The sequence below is a fragment of the Rutilus rutilus genome (genome assembly GCF_951802725.1).
Source record: "Rutilus rutilus genome assembly, chromosome: 11".
Lineage (NCBI taxonomy): Eukaryota > Metazoa > Chordata > Actinopteri > Cypriniformes > Leuciscidae > Rutilus > Rutilus rutilus.
This window is the reverse complement of record NC_140216.1, coordinates 33167543-33189882: the sequence shown is the minus strand read 5'-3', so window position 1 is coordinate 33189882 and position 22340 is coordinate 33167543. Positions and strand designations below refer to the sequence as shown.

General features: G+C 36.8%; 1 protein-coding gene across 1 annotated transcript; it reads right to left on the bottom strand.

Moving 5' to 3' along the window:
- Window positions 1-8339: 8339 nt before the first annotated feature.
- On the bottom strand, window positions 8340-21437 carry LOC311299581 (cell adhesion molecule CEACAM5). Its single transcript, XM_084423230.1, has 10 exons — window positions 21225-21437; window positions 20984-21040; window positions 20235-20519; window positions 19327-19608; window positions 17836-18099; window positions 15237-15515; window positions 13246-13500; window positions 12502-12622; window positions 9039-9084; window positions 8340-8480 (listed from the first exon to the last, which is right to left on the bottom strand). Exons 1-9 carry the CDS (start codon window positions 21271-21273, stop codon window positions 9066-9068), a joined length of 1611 nt encoding a protein of 536 aa, XP_084279356.1. The 5' UTR covers window positions 21274-21437; the 3' UTR covers window positions 8340-8480; window positions 9039-9065.
- Window positions 21438-22340: the final 903 nt, after the last annotated feature.

Here is a 22340-nt window from a genome sequence, read left to right as displayed (position 1 = left end):
CAGTGAGGAACAGTTTTGTGGGTGTAAATGCCTTGTTGATGCCAGCGGTCAGAGGAGAATGGCCAGACTGGTTTGAGCTGACAGAAAGGCAACAGTATCTCAAATAACCACTAGTTACAACCGAGGTCTGCAGAAGAGCTTCTCTGAACGCTCAACACGTCGAACCTTGAAGCAGATGGGCTTCAGCAGCAGAAGACACACCGGATGCCACTCCTGCCAACTAAGAACTGGAAACTGCACAATAAGATTGGACTGGGAAAACATTGCCTGGTCTCATGAATCTTAATTTCTGCTGCAACATTCAGATGGTAGGGTCAGAATTTGGTGTAAGCAACATGAAAGCTCCTGCCTTGTTTCAATGGTTCAGGAGGCTGGTGGTGGTGTAATGGATTGGAGGATTTTTGGGCCCCTTAGTATTGAGCATCATTTAAACGCGACAGCCTATAAGCATTGTTGCTGAATGCTGAACGTGTCCATCCAAGACCACAGTGTATCATCTTCTGATAGCTACGTCCAGCAGGATAACGCACCATGCCACAAAGTTCAAATCATCTCAAGCTGTTTTCTTGAACACGACAATGAGTTCACTATACTCAAATGGCCTCCACAGTCACCAGATCTCAATCCAAGAGAGCAGCTTTGGGATGTGGTGGTACAGAAGATTCGCATTTCCAGCACCTTCTTGAACCTATGCCATGAAGAATTAAGGCAGCTCTGAAGGCAAAGGGGGTCCAACCCGGTACTAGCCAGGTGTATCCAATAAAGTGGTCTGTGTGTGTATGTGTATATACTTTTTTTTTGTACAGTATGTATTACACAAAGTTTTGATTCTTAGGATTAAATCTGTCCTACATTATCCTTGAGAGGTTTTTGTGAGATTCATTCCAATAGCTGTCTGTGGTGTGGTTGGGGTTTCTATCACATAAAGGGATAAAGGGAGGTGGTTTCAATTGATAACAATACCAGCTGGTTTTTGATAGGTAAACTTGAGATTCTTGGGATGAATGTTGGTTCGGCAAAGTAAGCGGGTGATAGTCGCTCTTTAAAAATCAATGTTGTTTTTAGAGCTTTCAATATCATGATGAGTGTCCTCACTTGAGTTCCAACACAGTATAACTGTTTGAATAGTGGCTTCAGAGCACTACAACACAAGAGGCACATAATCACTAGGCTTACAGATATTTTGTGAGAGATGATTATTTGGCTTAATCCATCAAGCTTAAACTCTTGGATGTTTCTGAGGGATGTACATTGTGTATATGCCATTCAAAGCATTCTCCCCCCAAAACCCCCCATTATATTGAGAGAATACACCATGTTTGAAAGCTGTGGGAAAAAAATACATTTTCCTTGATTTTTTTAAATAAAATATTAGTAGTTCCAGAAGACTTTTGCTTTTTTTGTTGTATTGTTTTCTTTTGCATAATTTAACTTGCCGTCTGCTCTGAATAAGTCAACAGAGGACAGCAAATCCTAAAACCGAATACCCAAAATAAGATACTGTTTGCACCCATGTGAGTACAGTACTGACTGCTATAGAAAAGTATGTTTTTGTGGTTTCATCAGTTGACTTTGACTGCTCCTCTTTTTGCTAGTAATCAGACTATTAATAAAGCTTCTTAAAATATGTTTATGGAATAAAGGATTCATAATTTCCAGTAAAACTGCTGTTTTACACAATCCAGAGATCGTTAGGAGCATTACAACATAAATGTGACTATCATAAAAAATGAGTCAGTTTCCTTTCAGCAGTAAATTGACTGTTGTTCATTCATGATATCCTTATGTAGGCGAAACTGGAATGGCCATTGGCTCTCTCACAAAAGGGTTTTTAAAAGAGCAGTTATGGATTTATTAGTAAAATAAGGTCTGTTTTTAATATTAAAAGCAAGCTGCTATTAAGTTGTTAAATAAGAACTACACCTACCATAAGGTTTACATGCTTAACGAACCATTGCAGTCCTTTACCGCAATGATTTTTCAGCACACAGCTTTAAATAAAAATTGCATTTGAGGATTCAGTGTGATTTATGATGTTGAACGAAATGAGAAAGTTCCCAAGTAATTTCAACCACAGACCTTATTTTAGTCATAAATCTAAAGTCCCAAATCTACAAAACCATTAGACATTCCTGAGGGAATTCGAGGATGTAAAATACTAGTTCTCTTCCAGATTTTAGAACTACAAACTGAACAGCTCTATTTAAATAGACCTTTTTAATCGCGTAGTGGCCGTTACACCTCGGGTGTGCTATATTTTTCAATAATTCAATGGCCCGGAATCAATCACTCCGCTTATACTACGGTTACCACACCTCAAAACATTGTTCAGATGATGTATTTCAAGATGTGTCAGATTTTTGTCCTTAAAACACTATTGTGTGTAGAACTAATTTCTTACGCATCTAATCCTAAGCCTCCGTTGCTAATTCCAAAACGTAATTTTAGAGCTAGTAATGGAGGCTTGAGCCATTGATAGCAAAGACTAATGCAGTTATTAGAGAGAGAGAGAGAGAGAGAGAGAGAGAGAGACCGTTATCAAGCGTGTATGAATTACCTGAGTCTGTCTCTCAGCAGTGTTCGGCACTAGCGTGTCTACTAATAGCGAAACTGTAAGTTTATCTGCTCCAAGAACTGCGCCATTTATATCCTATCCTATTTATATTTACTATATTTATTTGCTTGGTCAGTGTCGTTGTGGGTTTTGGTTCTTTTGCAGTTGTAGGCTGTAAAGACCTTTGAAATAACTGAACTCAATTGGCGAAGTGATATGGAATTGTAATGCGGTCAAGACTGCCTGGATCTACTTTAGCCGTGCGTTTCCCCGCAAATAATTGCACACCTTAGAATGTTCATAAACCAATCAGATTCAAGCATTATACTTTCTCTTATCCCAGCTGTAAGTAGACCATTTGTAAGTAAACATTACTGTATATATCTCAACCAACCCAACACAACCACCAATAGAGTGTGTCTAGAGGCGGGGCTAACTGATTTTAAACTCAAACATGCACACAAACAAACTAATTTCAACACAGGTGTGCTGCCGATTTTTCAGTCCTGTCCAACCTGCTTACTGAAAGACTCTCTGTTTCTGAGGAACTATATCACTCCGCCGTGCTCTCGTTCAGTAACACTGCGGAACGAGACAGGATGTTAATGCATGTTCAAACAAATTGTCCAGCCGTATATCATGAACTGAACAAAGACATATAAGGAGCGCATGCAATACTCGTACAAAACCGCCTAAGGTTTTAAAATATGTTGTCCCCTCAGTTAAGTGAGCAAACCTGAAATGAACTTATATGGGTTATTCTGACAATTATAACTAATTATAATGTATGTGTATTACACATTTTCTCTAGATTATCATACTTTTGAAAGTCAGTCCATGAAAGTCAGTGGGGTTTAACTTTAAACCAATATTGGACCCCATTGATGTTCAAAATATCTGTTTTGTGTTCCACAAGTCAGGAAAGACATGAGGTTTAGTAAATGACAACAGAGGCCAGTCCTCTTTTCAACATTTTCAATCAATAAACTCTAACAGTTCAAAACACCTGTCATATAGCCTACATTATTAAGACTTTAAGTGCCTTAGTTAAAAGTTGACTAATTCTGCATTATAAAGTGCTTAAATTAATAAATTGGCTAAATCAGAATTAAACAAATAATGTGGATATGTACTAAGAAAACTATCCTTTGGCATTCACCAAAGGTAATGACAGCCTTTGGGGCTTGCACAAGCAAGTTGGCGAAATGTTTCGACAGCGGAATTCAAAAAACACTCAACAACACTGTCATGCACCTCCTCCTTTCTGTTTCTCAAACATGCATGCGAAGGAACCACTACAGGTAAATTACTGGTTAGTACATTCACACAGAACACTGCAGACAAACAGGTTTGTAACTTAATGGTAGAAAATATCCTCCCGTGAAAGCTTGACTCGGACGGCAGAGAGACTGATACCACAGAGACACAATGAGAGCGTGTCAGGGGAGGGGAGCTATTGTAAAAAGCTGAGGACAAGAGAGGGGCAAGAAGATAAAAACCTGAAAGACTTCATTCTGAAGCCTCAGGCTGTTTACTGAATCAATAGCGGGGATGTGAAAATGGTGACCACACAAACACACGCAGACCATGCACATGAACCAAAACCCTACTGTGTAGGCATGTCCTGATTTTGCTGAGTTAGTCACGTTCCAACATATTTTATTGAAACTGGAACAACATTCCTGTCTGAAAATGTAGTCCTAACCATATCCCTAAAATCAAAGGGAAATTAAGGGTGAATAACACTGATGGAAGCACCTAATCTTGGTTGTAAGCCAAAACTTGACAAACTGTAAACTTGTCCCTCAAATCTGATTGGTTTATTGTAATGTTGTTTCAGGATCAACAAAGATGTTGATCCAAGAGCATGTTGAAACACTTGGTGAAATCAGGTTCTGCCTGTACGATCAGGCCTGGGGACAGACCCCCGTGGGCAGACTACAGCATACAGGACCTAAGTGAGACCCTCTCGTCATTCCTGGTTGTCACCTTCCTGACAATACCATGGAATGTGATTTGTGATGTAATTATATCGGATCAGTGAATGCCTCTAAACTCATTCATGGACATGCAGATACACTTCAAGTGCAGACAACACCCTTGAATTTTTTTTTTACCATGGTAAACATGGTAGATTACACCAAATACCATCACAAATCACTACTGCAAATAAAATAAAATAAATGCTGGTGTATAATTTACTTTGAAACAATTTTCACTTAGAAAGTGCTAGTAAATTTCACAAATAATTACAAAGAAATGGCATTGAATTTACCCTTTGGGGATGATACTTTTATGGCAAAGGCAACAGTTTTTGTAGTATTTTGGCTTAAACTATTGTTACCATGGTAATTCTTTTCACTAGTCAGAATGAAAAAGAAGTCTATTCAAGCAATATACTGTACAAACATACACTGTCACACTGGATTATATATCTCAGGAGATGACAAATTGCGCTTCATGACCAGTGAGAAACCAGTCATGCATACTTAGGTTACACCACACATTCAATGTATCAGTCAGGGAGAGCTGGAGAAACACCAAAAGCCTCCACAGTACGGCAGGCGTGGCACTCGAAATTCAGAATGGCCCATCGTGACAGTGACTAAACACACATTTGTTTCCTTTTTTGACATTTACATTTATTGAATGGGTGCACACATTCAAGTCGAGTCTCTCACAGTGAAGGTATTAAGTACACCCAGCAGCTCTTAGCTTTAAGGATCTTTCTGTTGACTTAAGGCCAATGAACCAGCTCAACTGGTCACATATGAAAGGAGATCTGTGCAATTCAACACGGTTCCTTCACACCTGCCCAAGAATAGTGATATTAACATCCATAAAGCACATAAAGCACCAAAAAATTATTTTTCTTCTATGGACCACATACACATATACATATACAAAATATACACTGAAAAAAAGTGTTTTTCACGATAAAACGTGATAATTTAAGTTGAGAAAACTTAATTTCTTTAGGTGTTACCAATTGAAGTAATTTTTTTTAAGTTGATCCAACTGTTCACTTTTTACAGTGTTAAATTAAGTACAATCAACTTGGATGTTTAAGTCATTTTAAAAATGAGTTGAATTTCGTATAACTTATAAAAAGTGGAAATTGCTTAACTTATTTTTATTAGTTAAAGCAATGTAAAAACATGTTGTCATAACTTACTAATCATATCATTTTTTACAGTGTAGATGACTCACCCTTTACTACACAGATTTTTGTCCAATCATATGCTCTCAAGAATGTCCCTCGCCAAATCCAGCCATTTTATTTTTCATTTTCAATGTATGTTTTTCTACAGATGAGATCTTTACCTTAAGAGCACAAGAAAACGTGCACATATATGTACGCAAAACACTTAACACGTTCAAGGAATCATTTATTTCTGGAGGCCTCAAAGAAATCTTACGAAAATGGGTGTAGAAAACAGATCAGATTTAATTACAATAAGTTTTACAATAATTATTTTGCTTATTATTCAGTGAATGACATGAAAACGTGGGGCAGGTCAAACATTCTTTTTTTAAACACATATACAACAGTTACATAAAAGCAAAACATTTGAAAATAAATTATATTCAAAGCAACATTAAAAATACAAAACATGACCGAACTGGTCTTTTTGAGAGAATATAAACACCCTGTACACACAACCTGAGAGCATGTTGATTGGAATCGCACCACTGCATGTGCATATACTGTATTTTAATATATCCAGTGCGTCACCTCAAAAAAAAAAAAAAAAATTAAATTTTGACTACAGGGCCCAATTTGGTAACTTAAAGCACTGAACAAAAAAGGTTGTGCACAACAACAAGAATTGACATTATCCAATTTAATTTTAAATTCTATCTAGCCTATATGAAAACATTTCTGTTACAAACTACACAAGGATAAGACGTTTCCATCAAAACTGTCCAATGAGTCAAGGATGTCTGTCTCCACTCTGTGACAGTACAAAAACCCTTAATTCAGTGTATCTGTGGTCAGACTCATATGATTACGGGTCTCTCCATGCAAACAGCCCAAACCACAAAAACATCCGCAGGCTGCCGGAGATAAAACTGTCTACAGGTTTGCAAGGAGTTATAAAGCTCAGAATTTTATGCTAAAATGAAGTATAAATATATGTAATAAATGTGTGTTAGTGTATTTCTGCTGTCGACTTGCACATACATATACGTTAAGATTATTTTGGCTGGCACTTACATACATATAGGGTTGGAAAAAGAATCTGAAAAGTACATACTGTATTTAAAAAAAAAAAAAATCAGCTTATTGTGAATGTTCATTTAGTGACATTGTACACCTAGTAGTCTTTGCTGAAGTGGGCGCTAAACATTCTGGGCAATATTTATTTCAAAAATATATTGTAGTCAATGTGGCTTAATGAAATACTGTATATTTTTTTAACTGGAAATATATTCCATGTAAATGCAAAAATATATCACAAAATGTATTTCAAGGGTCAAAAAAATATATTTCCTATAGGACAATATAAATATATTTAGACTGACAATATACAAAAAATGGCTCAAAATAAGAGTTAAAATGACCTAATAAAAATTATATTTATTAGCCTTTTATTTAATTTAGCCATTTTTTGTATATTTTGAAATGCATTTTAAAATATATTTGAATATATCTGGGAGCAGAGGCTTTTTTGCACGTTTCTGTGGCCGTAACTCTTAAAATAAAGCAAAGGGATGAACTTAGAAATTTCTATAAATGAATGGGACATAGATCTCTATCTAGAGAGATCTGATCAAAATCAAAAAGATCACTACAAGATCATCAAGATCAGATCACTGATTTGGTCGAAGAGCAACACAGTTCAAAACGAAACATTAAAAGGATTAGGATCAGATATCTGTTGATAAGAAGAAAAAGATTTCTCACATACTGGAACTCAATAAGCAACCTAAACGTATTAACACAAATACTTTTCAGTTTTAAACTTCAGATGTTCCTGTGTCAACGCAAGGTGATTTTTAAAACGGGCCTGTTTTAGAACATGAATCCAATGGAATCCTGATTACAGCAGGACGAATCTTTGTGGGGACGCCCAAGGAGAGAGTAGCAATTTCGCTGCAAAACTGTGGTATGTCGTTGTCCGCAGAAATGCAGTTTTTTTTTCTTCCCGCTCCTCAGCTCAAGCATGTAGGAGCTTGCCTTACTTTTAAAATAAAATGTGTATGGCTCACTAAGAGACACAAAAAAAGATGAGGGTTTAAAAAAGTGTAGCAAAAGGTGTTAAGAAGCTTAAAGCATGCATCTGATCTCCAAGGCATGCTTTGCCACGAATGACCTTCCATCCACAACTCAACGGTGCCTTTGGCTTCAAGTTAAATTGACCCCACATATCTTCATTCCCTTGGGACTTCCGAGCATGTTGAACAGGTCTTAAAATCTCAAAGTTTCAGTGCCTTGTGGGTGCATTGAGATCCCGCACACGTGACTGTCTCGTCACCCCTCAGTGCATTTCAGGGTGGATTTCGTTACCCAAAACAGAGCTCTTTCAAAATGACCTCTGAGACGTCAAGCCAGGACGACCGACCTGTCGGTTAAGGGTCAGATGAAGGAATGAGAGGGTGATGGAGGCTGTATCATGTTTCTTGAGGAACAAAAGAAGCTGTCCACTTCAGCCAAGGGAAGGAAGAGATGCAGATAAAGGTAAACAGTCTCGCTGTTTAACCGCCGTCCTCTATCGTGTCCTTAAGACTGGGGTACGTTTGCACAGGGTAAAAGGATATATAAAAAAAAAAACAATGGACATTTAAAAACACGTTGAGCTCCTGAAAAGGCCAAACCTGCAGGTGTACGTCAGCTGTGAGGGCAGTTTTTCCAGTTGCCTTGATAGAGAGCTTTTGCAGATAAAAAAAGACTGATAAATGGCTGAAGGGTTGGTCTTGAAGTCTGGGGAAGAGATGTACATGATTTCTGGTTATCAGCGTAATGAGAGTGCAAACAAATGCTGACAGACTGAGAATACATTCAGCACACCGATGGCAAAACTTCACCCATTCGAACGCTTAATATTCACCATTTGCCATGAAAATAACATGACGCTGAGAGTAAAACAGGCTCCCATTGCAGAAAGCTACCCACACCCAACAAACAGACATGAAAACTAGTTTTCTTGCAACAGCCACTCCTTTGTTAGTTCTTCAGATTGAAGCATATCCCTCTTTTCTTTTCAAGAAAAAGTCAAGCATATCTTTGCGAAAGTGTACAGGGTGAAGCAAGACACTTAATCAACGTATGCTGCCAAAACCGACACTGATATGTGATAAGGAAGCATTTTGAAAGTCAGCCCGGACGTATCTCGCGGGTTACAGAAAAGCTAGTGTCAATAGCCTGAAGTCAATGCAAAGAGCCGGCATGGAAAACAACAATAAATAATTGCTAAGTAAATAATGTTAGCCTGCTGTACCGAAAACAAAAAATGCTACGCACCACTAGAGGAAGACTTACCGGGTCACCTTAATGCCAGGTCTTGCTTTAATATGGAGATGGAATACTAAAACAAAAAGGGAAAAAAAAAATGAATCATTAATAGAAGGAAATAATTACATCACAAGATGAGGAAAGAATGGGGTGTAGTCAGAATCGGTAAACATGGGAACGATGACTCTGCATAACTAAAATTAAACCTCATTAGTGACTGAAGACTTTACTCAATACTGGGCACATAACATTTTGGTATGCCAAGAAGCATAAAGACATATCACAGTCTGGAGCACACACCTAGGTAGTGCTGTCTAGGTAGGCGGCTTACAGCCTATGTTATTCGCTTACATAGGTGGTTACACAAGCATTAAAGATATGTTAGTTACAAACAAATTACACAATATGTTCTTCTCTGGTGATGTAATTACATAGAGAACCATATATTTCTGTTCCAGTAACAAAAAAATGTCTGAACAATTCACGCTATGACAAATAGGTCAAACGCTCATAGCGTTTGAGAGACTTCATTGAAATGCACGTCAGAGCAAAGAAAGCAAGCAACAGTCAGACGGTTGTGCAAGGCTGAAACTGCTGCAGAAATATTCACGAGGGTAAGAAGTGAGACAGAGACAGACAAGTGTGGACATGACTAACATTCCAACTATATTCCTAAATTATCTCCTTGTAATTCTCTTTCTGATTCTTCCATCGAGCTACAAGAGAGATTCGGATTAAACGATACACTGGATAAATGTTTCATTTCATGCCATTTCATCATCAATTTTATTCACCTGACCAGAAAAAAACATTAATAGAGATTGACAGAGAGTGAAAAGAAAACTAATGTTGAGAAAAGAAAGAAATGTGTCTTATTGAACTGTATCTATTATTGTCAAAAACATGCAAACCACACAAAATAACCTATTAATGAAAATATCTAATAAAGACAAAACATTTCCGGGTGGTCTAAGAGGGAATGAACTGAGGTTGAACGTTATCTATGAAAGACATCAGAAAACAAATGAAGCAGAGTCAGGGTTCACTCCCTCCCAGGATGCATTAGTCACAGGTGGAATATTTATTTTACAACTTTTAGTTTCAGATCTGATCCGTTTTGCAAGTAAGACTCATAAATGTGATCATTGATGTGACACACCTATACCTGGGAAGTTTTGCATACAGTGTGTGTGTGTGTGTGTTTGTTTGTATTTCTGTGAGTGTGTAGACAGTGTGTGAAAAACATATCTCTGTTAGACTTATCAGTTGCATTTGCATATGATATCCCTCATAGCTTTGTTTTGCATTTCCAGTATTTCTTGTCCTTTTCATATGCTACATGTGTTCTCAAAATCCATTTAGGTAGGAACATGTAGATGGCCTTCTATGAAATGATCAGCCTTGAACCTTTTTTTTACTTTGTTTAGCTATCAGACTTTTGTCTAAACAAGACAGATTTTTCTGTGTAGTATCATCTATCTGATTAAATCAATGTCAAATGTTTTTCAAACTACATAAAAAAAACTCTGTCCTCTAGGTTATTTATCTCTCTTCATGAGGTAGAATTCCATGTTGTTGTCTGCATTCAGTGTCAGGCGTAGAAAGATTACAGGCTTGAGAAGAGAAGAGAAGAGAAGAGAAGAGAAGAGAAGAGAAGAGAAGAGAAGAGAAGAGAAGAGAAGAGAAGAGAAGAGAAGAGAAGAGAAGAGAAGAGAAGAGAAGAGAAGAGATGAGATAAAAAAAAATGTCCTTAGAAATGGTCCATAAAGGAATAGTTAACCCAAAGATGAAAATTCTTCCATTATTTAGCCCAACATTATTCCAAACAATCTGAATATGCTGTTATTGAACGCAATAGATTGTTCAAAATTATCAAAACTTTCAGATATGGAATATAGCGTGCGAGTCATACAAGTCGACCACTTTTTGCTCCTCTTTGGGTTTGGAACGGGTTTTGGAATGAGTAAAAAAATTGCATTTTTATTTAAATTTGCTTTTAATTTTAATTATTTTAAATTTTAACGCGAACTATTCCTTTAACAACATACACTACCATTCAAAAGTTTTGGTTCTGTAAGATACGATTTTTTGTAAGTGTAAAGACATTCAGATGTTACAAAAGTGTTGCACAATACATATTTTAAAATATTTTAAATTGTAATAATACTTCACAATATTCCTGTTTGTATTTTGATCAAATAAATGTAGTCTTGGTGAGCATAAGAGAATTACCATTAAAAAAAATCTTGTCAACCCCAGACTTTTGTATGGGCGTGTATAAACTTAAAAGGTTTAATGACATGTGTGTCATTACATTATCAAATACAAGTGCTAAACTAAGTTTTCAGTTTCATACCATGGACAAGACTGAACAATATTGCCACATTTTTAGTGATGTCTCACCACCATAGTTACATCACTCTAAGACTGAAGTTACAAAAGAACGATTAACCAGTGGTTCCTGGATAAACTGAAAAATGATTTCATTTTGTGTTAAAGTGCCCCTTCGGTAAATCACAGTGAATGGAAAGAAATCGGGAAGTGACAGAGCGCATCATATCCTCTCTGACAGTCATGTCTTACAACACACTTGGGTTGTCTGAAGGTCTACTGATTGACATAGACATGTCATCTCTTGTTACTAAAACCACCCCCATTTCCTGTGAGGTCAAAATGTTAAGTGGTGAAGTTATTTGCATTGTGCAATCAAGAACTGTCATTACCTAATGATTAGGTTTACACATCTGAGGATACAGAAAAATGAGTTGATAACGATAATGATTTTTCAAAAGCTATATGTATATATTATATACTAATAAAATTTGATTATTTGATTTATTTGCTATGTGGTTTCATGCTAGAGTATGGCATCGTTAGCTTAGCAACATGCTAACTCCAAACCCTGGCCCAGTTTATGTGCATTGTAAACTTACTACTCTTTACATGTGACTTTTGTAGTATATTTTTGGACTATCATGTTAAAGGGATAGTTCACCCAAAAATGAAAATTCTGTCATCATTTACTCATCCTCAAGTTGTTCCAAACCTGTATGAATTTCTTTCTTCTGCTGAACATAAAAAAAAGGTATTTTGAAGAATGTCGGTAACCAAACAGTTGATGTACCCCCATTGACTTCCATAGCTTTTTATGTCCATTTTTATGCCTAGCAACTGTTTGATTACCCATATTCTTCAAAACATCTTCTTTTGTGTTCAGCAGAAGAAAGAAACTTGAGGATGAGTAAATGATCACAGAATTTTCATTTTTGGGTGAACTATCCCTTTAATTCACAAATGCTGTAGACAAAGCTTAACTTGCATTGAACCCAGAACATTACTTTAAAAGATGGCCAGATCACACCCATATATCCAAAAGACAAAAACAATTGCTTTAAACCTTTGCAGCTAACAAACACATTATCCATGCATGTTTTGGATACTCAGTTTCCTGAATGTGACGAGAGGGGAGAGGAATGAATTTTAGACTCACTCTGTGCCTGATTTTCTCCTGCACTTTATAATGCAACCGATGACGATCACAGCCAAAATCACAGCAATTACAATTCCAGCAATGGCTCCTCCAGACAGGCCCTCGTCTACCGCACCGACCTCTGCAAAACATGATGAGGTGTTTAGCTCAACATAAATATATATATCGGTATAGAGAGAGAGAGAGAGAGAGAGAGAGACTACAGTTTAGCAGCAAATTGATTGAAAACAAAATTATTGAGATTATTTGAATTTTTTAAATATGAATTTGAAATTGTACTCGGTATTTACTTCAAATAAAACAGCTCATAGATTTGGCACTGAAATAATAATAAATTAATATAACTGTGTAAATAATTCTGTTAATCTGGCACATTATAAGTTATAAAATGGACAAGGAGTCTAATTCTAGATATTAAGTAACACTCAAAAGTGGCAGGCACACTTAGTGGCCTATGCCAGTAATGTCAAAATTGCAAAAGATTGGATAAATATTACTTATATAATATTATACAATATATATATCATGTTATATAACAATACACAATATAATTAAATTATTATAATATAATATAAACTAATTAACTTATTTAATTAATCATCATGCCAGAGTGTATGAGTATATAAGTAGTCAGTATTGCATTGTAAATTACAACTCAAAATTAGCATTAATTGGCATAATGGCCTATTTGTGAGCTGAAAACGGGAATAAATACTTGAATGAAAAATGCTGAGGCTCGGTTACCTGTCACTGCGAGTTTGTGTGTCTTTTTTTTCATAATTCTCGTGATTGGGTTGAATGCCTCGCAGGTGTACGTGCCACTGTCCGCAGCTTTGGCCTTTTCAATAAGATAGATTGCCTGACTGAAGTTCATCGCTGTATCGTTGAGTTTCCATGTGTATATACTGGGGGGGACAGACTCCGCAGAACAGGAAATCTGTATAGACTCTTCAAACTTCACCGCATTCTTTGCATTAACCTTCACTTCCTCTGGACCGTCTGAGTGATATCAGAGAGATTGGCTCAGTTAGGGAGGTCACATTTACATTAGAGTAAAGCAAACAAACTGTCGGTAACAATACAAGCAGAAAGGAAAACACCACCATTTGCAAACAAGATAGGCTTATGTTTAGACATGACAACAACAGAGAAGTGATACACAAATCACCGTGTCTTAAGTAGACATGACACGTGTCTCGGAAGTGAAATATTGAACATGCTTGATTTTCAACAATGGATATAACAGGTGGATTTTTTTATCAATGAGATGAAGTAATGGAAAAAGAATATAAAAAATGATTGAATATAATATTAATTAAATCATGGCCCAGTTTCATAGACAAGGCTTAAATTAAGCAAGGATTAGGCCTTAGTTCAATTCGGACATTTAAGTAACTTTTATAAACATTACTAGTGTGCATCTTGAGACCAAAAAATGGCTCTGACATATTTTAAGATGCAGTTTAGTCTGGGACTATGCTAAAGCTTTGTCTGTGAAACCGGGAATATACAATTAAACATTAATTATATTTATATATTCATATAAAATGTAAAACATTTGGTAATTTTGACCCTTTTTGGGTCACGCATTCTTGGGTTTAAAAATAAAGCTTTCAAAAGGGGCTTTTCACAGCGATGCCACAGAAGAACCATTGGTGATTCCCCAAAGAACCTTAGAGTGATCAGTTCTTTTCTTAGTTTGAAGAATATTTTATAATCTAAAGAACCTTTTGGGCATTGAAAAGGTTCCATGGATGTTAAAGGGATACTCCACTTTTTTTGGAAATAGGCTCGTTTTACAACTCCCCCAGAGTTAAACAGTTGAGTTTTACCGTTTTCGAATCCATTCAGCCGATCTCCAGGTCTGGCGGTACCACTTTTAGCATAGCTTAGCATAGATCATTGAATCGGACAAGACCATTAGCATCTCTCTCAAAAAAATTACCAAAGAGTTTCGTTATTTTTGCTATTTAAAACTTGACTGTAGTTACATCGTGGACTAAGACCGACGGAAAATGAAAAGTTGCGATTTTCTAGGCTGATATGGCTAGGAACTATACTCTCATTCCTGCGTAATAATCAAGAAACGTTGCTGCCGTACCATGAGTCCAGCAGGCGTAATGATATGACGCAGCGCCTGAAAATAGGTCTAATAGGTTAGACAAACTTAGTCCCGGTCACGCTGGAAGTTACTGAGCTAGGGACTATTTTCAGGCGCTGCGTCATATCATTACGCCTGCTGCACTCATGGTACGGCAGCAAAGTTTCTATATTATTACGCAGGAATGAGAGTATAGTTCCTAGCCATGTCAGCCTAGAAAATCGCAACTTTTCATTTTCCGTCAGTCTTAGTACATGATGTAACTACAGAAGAGTCAAGTTTTAAATAGGAAAAATATCTAAACTCTTTGGTCATTTTTTTGAGAGAGATGCTAATGGTCTTGTCCGATTCAATGATCTATGCTAAGCTATGCTAAAAGTGGTACCGCCAGACCCGGAGATCGGCTGAATGGATTCGAAAACGGTAAAACTCAACTGTTTAACTCTGGGGGAGTTGTAAAATTAGCCTATTTCCCCAAAAAGTGGAGTATCCCTTTAAAGGTTCATCATGGAACCATCGATACAAATAAAGAACCTTTATTTTAAAGAGTTGTATGTTAATTGCTGCACTCAATTCAATGCAACAATTTATGTAAGAATATATTTACTGAAACTATCCTCTCTTGGACACTTACAGTTGATCACCATCTTATAGCTGGCTTCATCTTTGTTCACTTTGTTCTTCAATTGGCACTTGTACTCGCCCATGTCCGCTTTAATAACTTGAACAATCGTCAGAGATTTCTTGTCGACTGAAAAGATGACACGGTCACCGGGAATCAGAAGTTTGCCGTCCTTCAGCCATTCCACGGTTTCAGCTTTCCCGACGGCTGCCGAGCAGGTGAGGTTGACTGTGCTGTTGCCAGCGATGAGAGGTGATGTGGAGCTGGAGATATTTGTTCCAGATAAGGCCTCTACAAGAACACAGCAAAAGAGAAGACAAATCATAAGCGATGCTTTCAGAATATGGACCCCAATGACAGACATAATGTCAATTATAAGGTGAGAACAACGTTGAAAAAGTTTAAGGTTGGTAAGATTTCTTTATGTTTTGAAATAGGTCTCTTATGCTCACCAAGACTGCATTTATTTGAATAAAAATGCAGCAAAAACAGTAATATTGTGAAAAATATTGCATAAAGGCATTTTAAAATGCAATTTATTCCTGTGATGCAAAGCTGAATTTTCAGCATCATTACTGATCCTTCAGAAATAATTGTAATATGCTGATTTGGTGTTTCTTATTATTATCAATGCTGAAAACACACTAACAACAGTATATCATATAATTTTGTGTAAACTTATACTTTTTTTCAGAATTCTTTGATGAATAGAAAGTAAAAAAAATAAAAAAAATAAAAATGTATTCGAAATATTTTGTAACTTTTGATAAATTTAATACATTCTTCCTGAATATATATACTGACCCCAAACTTTTAAATGGTACAAATCAATCTGATTTGTGATTAGTCTTTTTAAATTTCAGTCAGACAGTAGTTTTATGTCTAAGTGGGCGATTCTTGGCTAGAAAAAAGCATTAAAGTGGACCATATATTATGTCAATAGTCACTCTAACCACATAAGATAATCTCTCATAGCAACTTCATTCACCACAGCACTTTTCGACTTTTCTTGTGCTATTCTCTTGTTTGTACAGACATCATTACTGTGGAATGCACCGGTCTGAATCAGACTCATTGCATTCACCAAATACCTGGCACACTATCGTTCAGCAGTGTTTGTTTTCCTCCTCATGCCTGTGTTTTTAGTTTCGGGTAAGACGCATTTAACAGCTGCAAATGAACTCTCTCAATTCATCTCGAGCAAACTTTGAGAAAAGCACGTGTAACCCGAGATAATTCTTTGCATTAGATCATCTCATTAAAGCTGTTTGAACTTTTTTGCATGAACCGTTCAGAATTTAAATTTTATACAAAATAAATGACAAAAATACATTACGGTTACACCTTTAAGACGAACCTCCGAGCAGAAGTCGGTATTCTGCGACTGAAACCTTAGCCAAGTGGTGCTTACCCCAAAACGTACGTGACGTCAGACAGTTTGTATTCTGCTTTCTTTAGCGTGCTGGTTTCACACACATGGAAACACCTCAGGGGAAGACATGTAAGCCGTGTACAATCAATCTGCCCTCAGTCAAAGAAAGCAGAACATGCCTGAAACTTCTACCCACTAACATGAAACGAGACTCAGAGTAAAGCAGAGGAACAGGTTCATCTTTTAAAAGCACTTGTAAGTCAGGAAGCCATTTTGAATAAAGACAGACTGACAGACATACAGCAGTTGCTATGTGAAATTAAAGGGATACCTTTAATAAACCTTGCAACTTTTTCAGTGTAAAAAACAAGAAATTTTGTAGCGGCTGCTCTCTTCCATGCAATTACAATTATTGGGGACAAAAGATTTCAAACTTTACGTATGAACTGTTTTCATATGAACTGTGCATTATATTCAAAGTCATATGATAGAAGACTGATATTTGAATATCAATTCACTGATTTAGTGAATAAAACATTCAGATTGGTTTTATGAACCAGATCAAGTGATTCATTGAAAAGGTCTATTGAACACACTAAGGAGAGCTAGGGGAGATAACAGCTTAAACTTATATCTGTTTCTCCCTTAAAGATATCATATGATTACAGAAGACTTGGCATATAGCGCGTGAGTCTTATGGACTACTTTTATGCCCTTTCTGAAGTTTGAAAGCCTCAGTTCCCACTCATTGTAACTTCATTGGAAAAATTTCAACCAGCAGCAATTCACCTATTTGTGCTCCACGGAAGAAATGTAGTCATCCGAGTTTGGAATAACACGAGGGCGAGTAAATGATGTCAGTTCCGAGTAAACTGATCCTTCAACATTTAACACAGAAATCAAGACTCTTTTCAGTTTTGTTTCCATTGTCCTTCTAGGCAAAGGTATTTGTTCCTTTTCTCTAGGAGCAATTTTTTTTTTAAAAACCCTTATCGCTCTTCTTGGCAACGAAGTCACCATGGCAAAGCGTGTCTATCTCTGTGCTGCTCCACTGCTAATCAAAAGATTTCAACGGATGTTTTTACTTTTCAGTGGTGTATTTTTACGAGTGTACGGATACGTATGTATTTGAATATATTAAAACGTCTGTAATAGCAGCACTAGAAATACAACATACACTTGATGGAACTTTGGTTTGTATTTGAAGCATCGGCACATGTCTTTAGGCTTTTGACTTACCCAGCACAGTCACCGAAGTAACCGGTGAGACAACGTTACGGTTGGTCTTCACGTTGTTGGCCACACAGCTATAGTTGCCACTGTGTTTTTCCTCTAAATTGCTGATGGTGATGTTGGCATTCTGAAGCAGCTCTACCCCGTTAAACATCCACTTGAGCTGAGCGGGAGGGTCAGAATTGGCAGAGCACGTGAGTGTTAAGTTAGAGCCTTTCTTAAGGAATGGATCAGTTGGAGTCTGCGTCATGACGAAATTCTCAGGGCCATCTAGACACACAAGGACAAAAGGAGATGAAGGTTGAGTAAAGGTTTATTAAAGTGCTTGCAAGGCAGCTATGCTTTTAGGATGCTTTTTGATACACTTAAGATTAAAGTCTTAAAACCTCCCATTCCATTTTTTGGGGGGAAATTCTAGTTTTTGACATAAAAGGCTCAACATGAAATAACCAATAATTATGTTTTCACTAGAAGAAAAACATCAAACAGTGTGCCATTGTGCAATGTGCAAAAGGAGGATGTATTTTGAGCATCAGGATGTGGATGTAGTTCAACTTTAGGCCAATGCATTCTATTTCAAATTAAAAAAATTAAAAGTTTCATTGTTACAGTGTAATTGTATATTTAAGTACTGAGTAATACTAATTAACAACATGTACTTACTATAGGATTAGGATTTGGTTGAGGGTTCATTGCATGTAATTATGCATAATTTACTCATTACTATGGTAAGTACATGTAACATATGTAACAAGGACACTGTAAAATAAAGTGTTACCTAATTTAAAATTTACCTAGTTACCTGTGCTGCAGTGCATTTACTTTCATGACCAAACCATGCACTCGCAAAGGCTTTAAAAAAGGTTTGATCTGTTTGGAATGTAAATGCACACACAAACAATATTTTAAGACGTTTACCGTCTTCCTGCTGTTCACAGGCTCATTCATTCACAACTATATTTGATCTAATCTCAGCCTGCACTTTTTCCAACACCTGCACTGGAACCTGTCTAAACTAGAAAGTATCTTCAGATCTTTGCGGTCATGTGCGCTTTCTAGTGCACACCATCTGCAGAGACAAAGACTTGCAGGCAGTAAAAACAAAAGACAATCTAAACTTATCTTCAGTAGATCCAGTTCGGCTGTTCGTTTTGCTACTTAACTGAGAGTAATTGTATGTGCAGAAATGTGTGAATATTTTATAACTGTCTAAATAGAACAGTTCAGCTAAAATATTTGACATTATTTAAATTAATGTTTTACGATTTTTTTTACTTTCTGAACAATAACATGAAAAAAGAAACTTCTGAACTTATACAATAGCAGAGTCATGGGTCTTTACCGCATTAATGGGTTTTAAAATACATCATATGGGTTTGCAACAACATGAGGGTGAGTAAATAAAGACATTTTTGGGTGAACTGTTCCTTTAAGGCAAACAGTGCTTGTGTATTTATGTGTCAGACTATGCATGTGTGGGTGTGATCAGGTACGTACAGCTCACGGTGAGATTGAAGGGAGTGCTCTTCCCTGACTCCAGTGCATTCTGTGCCAGGCAGATGATGGGTCCTCTTAGATCTGTACGGTGAACTTCATTAATAGTTAACTCATTGCCGGTTGGGTTCAGCTTCATACGCATGTCATCCAACACCAAAGCGCCCGAACCATTTAACCACTTGTAAGTAAAGGAGCCTTTGGCAGAGCAGGTAAGAACCACGGTGCTGTTGAACTCTACAGCTTCAGGGAGATTGGACGAAATCTTGACGTCAGTTACAGGCTCTGGAGAGAAGAGAAGAGAAGAGAACCATGGATTGAGTCCATTTAGAAACATCTTTTGCTCTTGCTTAGAGTTTCCCAAGTAATGAAACCTTAAAGAAACCTGGGGTTAAGTGTCTTGCTCAAGGCATATAGTAACAGGTCCTGACTTGCTTCTTGGGAGAGCCAACTAACAACTTTTAGATAACCAACCCTGAGATTTGACAACATACATTTTACATCTAAATCTTGATTTCCAGTCATTGGATGAATGTGTTTAAAGTTAGTCATATTACAATCAAAAGTTTCAAATAAGTCACAAAATGACTCATCATCAGTATCCACAAGGGTTGATTCAATCATATCATTCATCGTTCTATAAAACCCAATGCAAACTCCATATTATCCACCCTATGAATCACTGATTGTTTGTGAGATTAACTGTTTTTTTGTGTGTGTGTTATTGTTGGCATGAGTCTAAGAACTGCTAAAGTTAATTTGAAGTATTCAGTAATGCTTTTAACATACTTGTGCAGGACTTACCTACAACCATTCATCCTTCTAGACCTTCAACCACTAGTCTTCACTACCCCAGTTTTTTAAATGTTTCTTTAAATAACTGAAGATTGCAGTTGATATTCAATACTCACCAAGAACCTCAAGAAGAATCTGTCCTGTCTGTTGGAGTCCCTTAGAAGTGACTATAGTGAGAATATATTCCCCTCCATCCTCCTTCATCAGCGAACTGAGCTGAACCTCGCATGTTGTCGCATTATAGCTGATTCTGCTGGCATATTTCTCAACAATATTTTTGGTGTCCGATGGTATTACGTGTGTCAGTATCGGTTGAATGCTTTGATCATTGTTGAAACTCCATGTTACGGTCATAAAATCCAATGCTGAGGTGATTGTTGTTTTGAAGGTTACGTTTTTACCTGGTTCAAAGTGGTGAGGAGAAATCTAGTTTAATACTTCTGTGCTACATTTTTAGACATGCATTTCATTCATGGTTTCATACCAAAATATAACAAATATTTAGAGTTAAAGACAATTAAATTAAAAGATGAAGGTGCAACCATCTATTGAAAGTACAAAAAAAAAACTGTCCTTGCAGCTTGAATACCTGTAAATACACAACATGTTTACTTGTCACATGACAACAAAATGGCTTAGTTGTGCCACACTGACTTTGATTTGGCAGACATTTTTAAATATTAATAACGTTTTTTTAAGAAACAATAAAAATGGCAAACTTCTAAACTACCAAATTATTCTGATAACATTTATCTCTCCAGACAGTTACACTACCTAGATATGTTTCATTTTAAGCCCAAAATATCGCAGTAGATCCACTCTCTCTCTCTCTCTCTCTCTCACACACACACACACACCGACTCACCTACAACGCCTTTCGTTTTGTCGCTCAGAAGCGGACTGCTTTGGGAACAGCATCTTCCTACAAGAGGAACGATTTTTAAGTCAGGACACAGGCGAAATAAAGGGTTAACCTACACATTATGTCCCGGCGCAGGATACTACTTTAAAGTAAGACTTAACATGAGATGTATTACATCCACAATTTTAGTTTTTGAAATACAAAAAATAAAAATAACACGTTTGTCTTTAATTTTTTAACTTACCGAGAGCTGCCAAAATGAGCAAAGGAACCCTTAAGTTATAGAAATCCATATGGAAAGATGTGAGTCCCAGGAGCGACAGAGAGGAATGTGAGACGATGTGACTTCTCCGTAAGAAAGAACTTGAGAAAATTCACGCGGACACACCCAACCAGTTTATCTGAAACCCGCCCCGTCCTCAACCTGTACTTTCTTCTGATGTCATACCTACGACTGGCAGAAACTGTAGGTGATCAGATTCATAGTCATTTGTTCGGCACTGACGATGTATTGTGTATCCCAGATGTAAATCTACTACATACCTACTGCAACATTACCCTCATTTTGAATGGTCATTTTTATTTCTTACTATAACAACACGCAGCGTGTTGCCTATGTGCATATCAAATACTTAAAAATGAATAAAACAATGAATGTAAACAAAATGTTTGTGTAAATAGCCTAATTATGGCTCTTACTTCTCCAATAAAAAGGCACGTTTTGGCTGTTATACTAAAATTGAAGTTGTGAAAAAATAAATAATAATAATAATTATCAAATGTGGGAATGAGGATGTACTGTTCTGGCTTCTACTGACACCTAGCGTCTAAATGAGACATTTCATGCTTGCGCGTGTACGTACTGCGTAGGCCACTAGCAAGCAGAGCAACAACAGCCAATATTAGGAATAGAGTTAGTAATTGGCAATACGTTTTTGACCTTAACAACATTAAGGGAGTTCAACAAAGATATTGGTTTCTGTAGATCTCTTAGATCAGTGTATTTATATTCTCTCTTACGTTACCACTAAAGCATCATGAGAGAACTTAAGTTTAGGGTCCAACCTAAAGTTGCTTATTAGCATGCATATTACAAGGATATTGGCTGTTTATTCTACTTATAAAACACATATTTATGCCTTATTCTGCATGACCATATTCTACATCCCTTATCCAATAACTAAACTTAACAACTACCTTACAATTAATAAACAGTAATTATAGGAGATTATTGAGGCAAAAGTTGTAGTTAATAGTGAGAATTGGACCCTAATCTAAAGTGTGACCGAATGTCAGTAACCAAACCGTTGATCTCCATCTGGGAAAAACATGGAAGTCAATGGGGCCCATCAACTGTTTG

Bases quoted from the DNA above. Each gene is read 5' to 3' on its own strand.
- LOC311299581 (XM_084423230.1), bottom strand. From the start codon at position 21,273: ATGGATTTCTATAACTTAAGGGTTCCTTTGCTCATTTTGGCAGCTCTC. The intron at 20,520-20,983 runs GTGAGTCGGTGT...ACTTTGAACCAG, and splicing joins CAAAACGAAAGGCGTTGTAG to GTAAAAACGTAACCTTCAAA. The intron at 18,100-19,326 runs GTACGTACCTGA...TTGTGTGTCTAG, and splicing joins CTTCAATCTCACCGTGAGCT to ATGGCCCTGAGAATTTCGTC.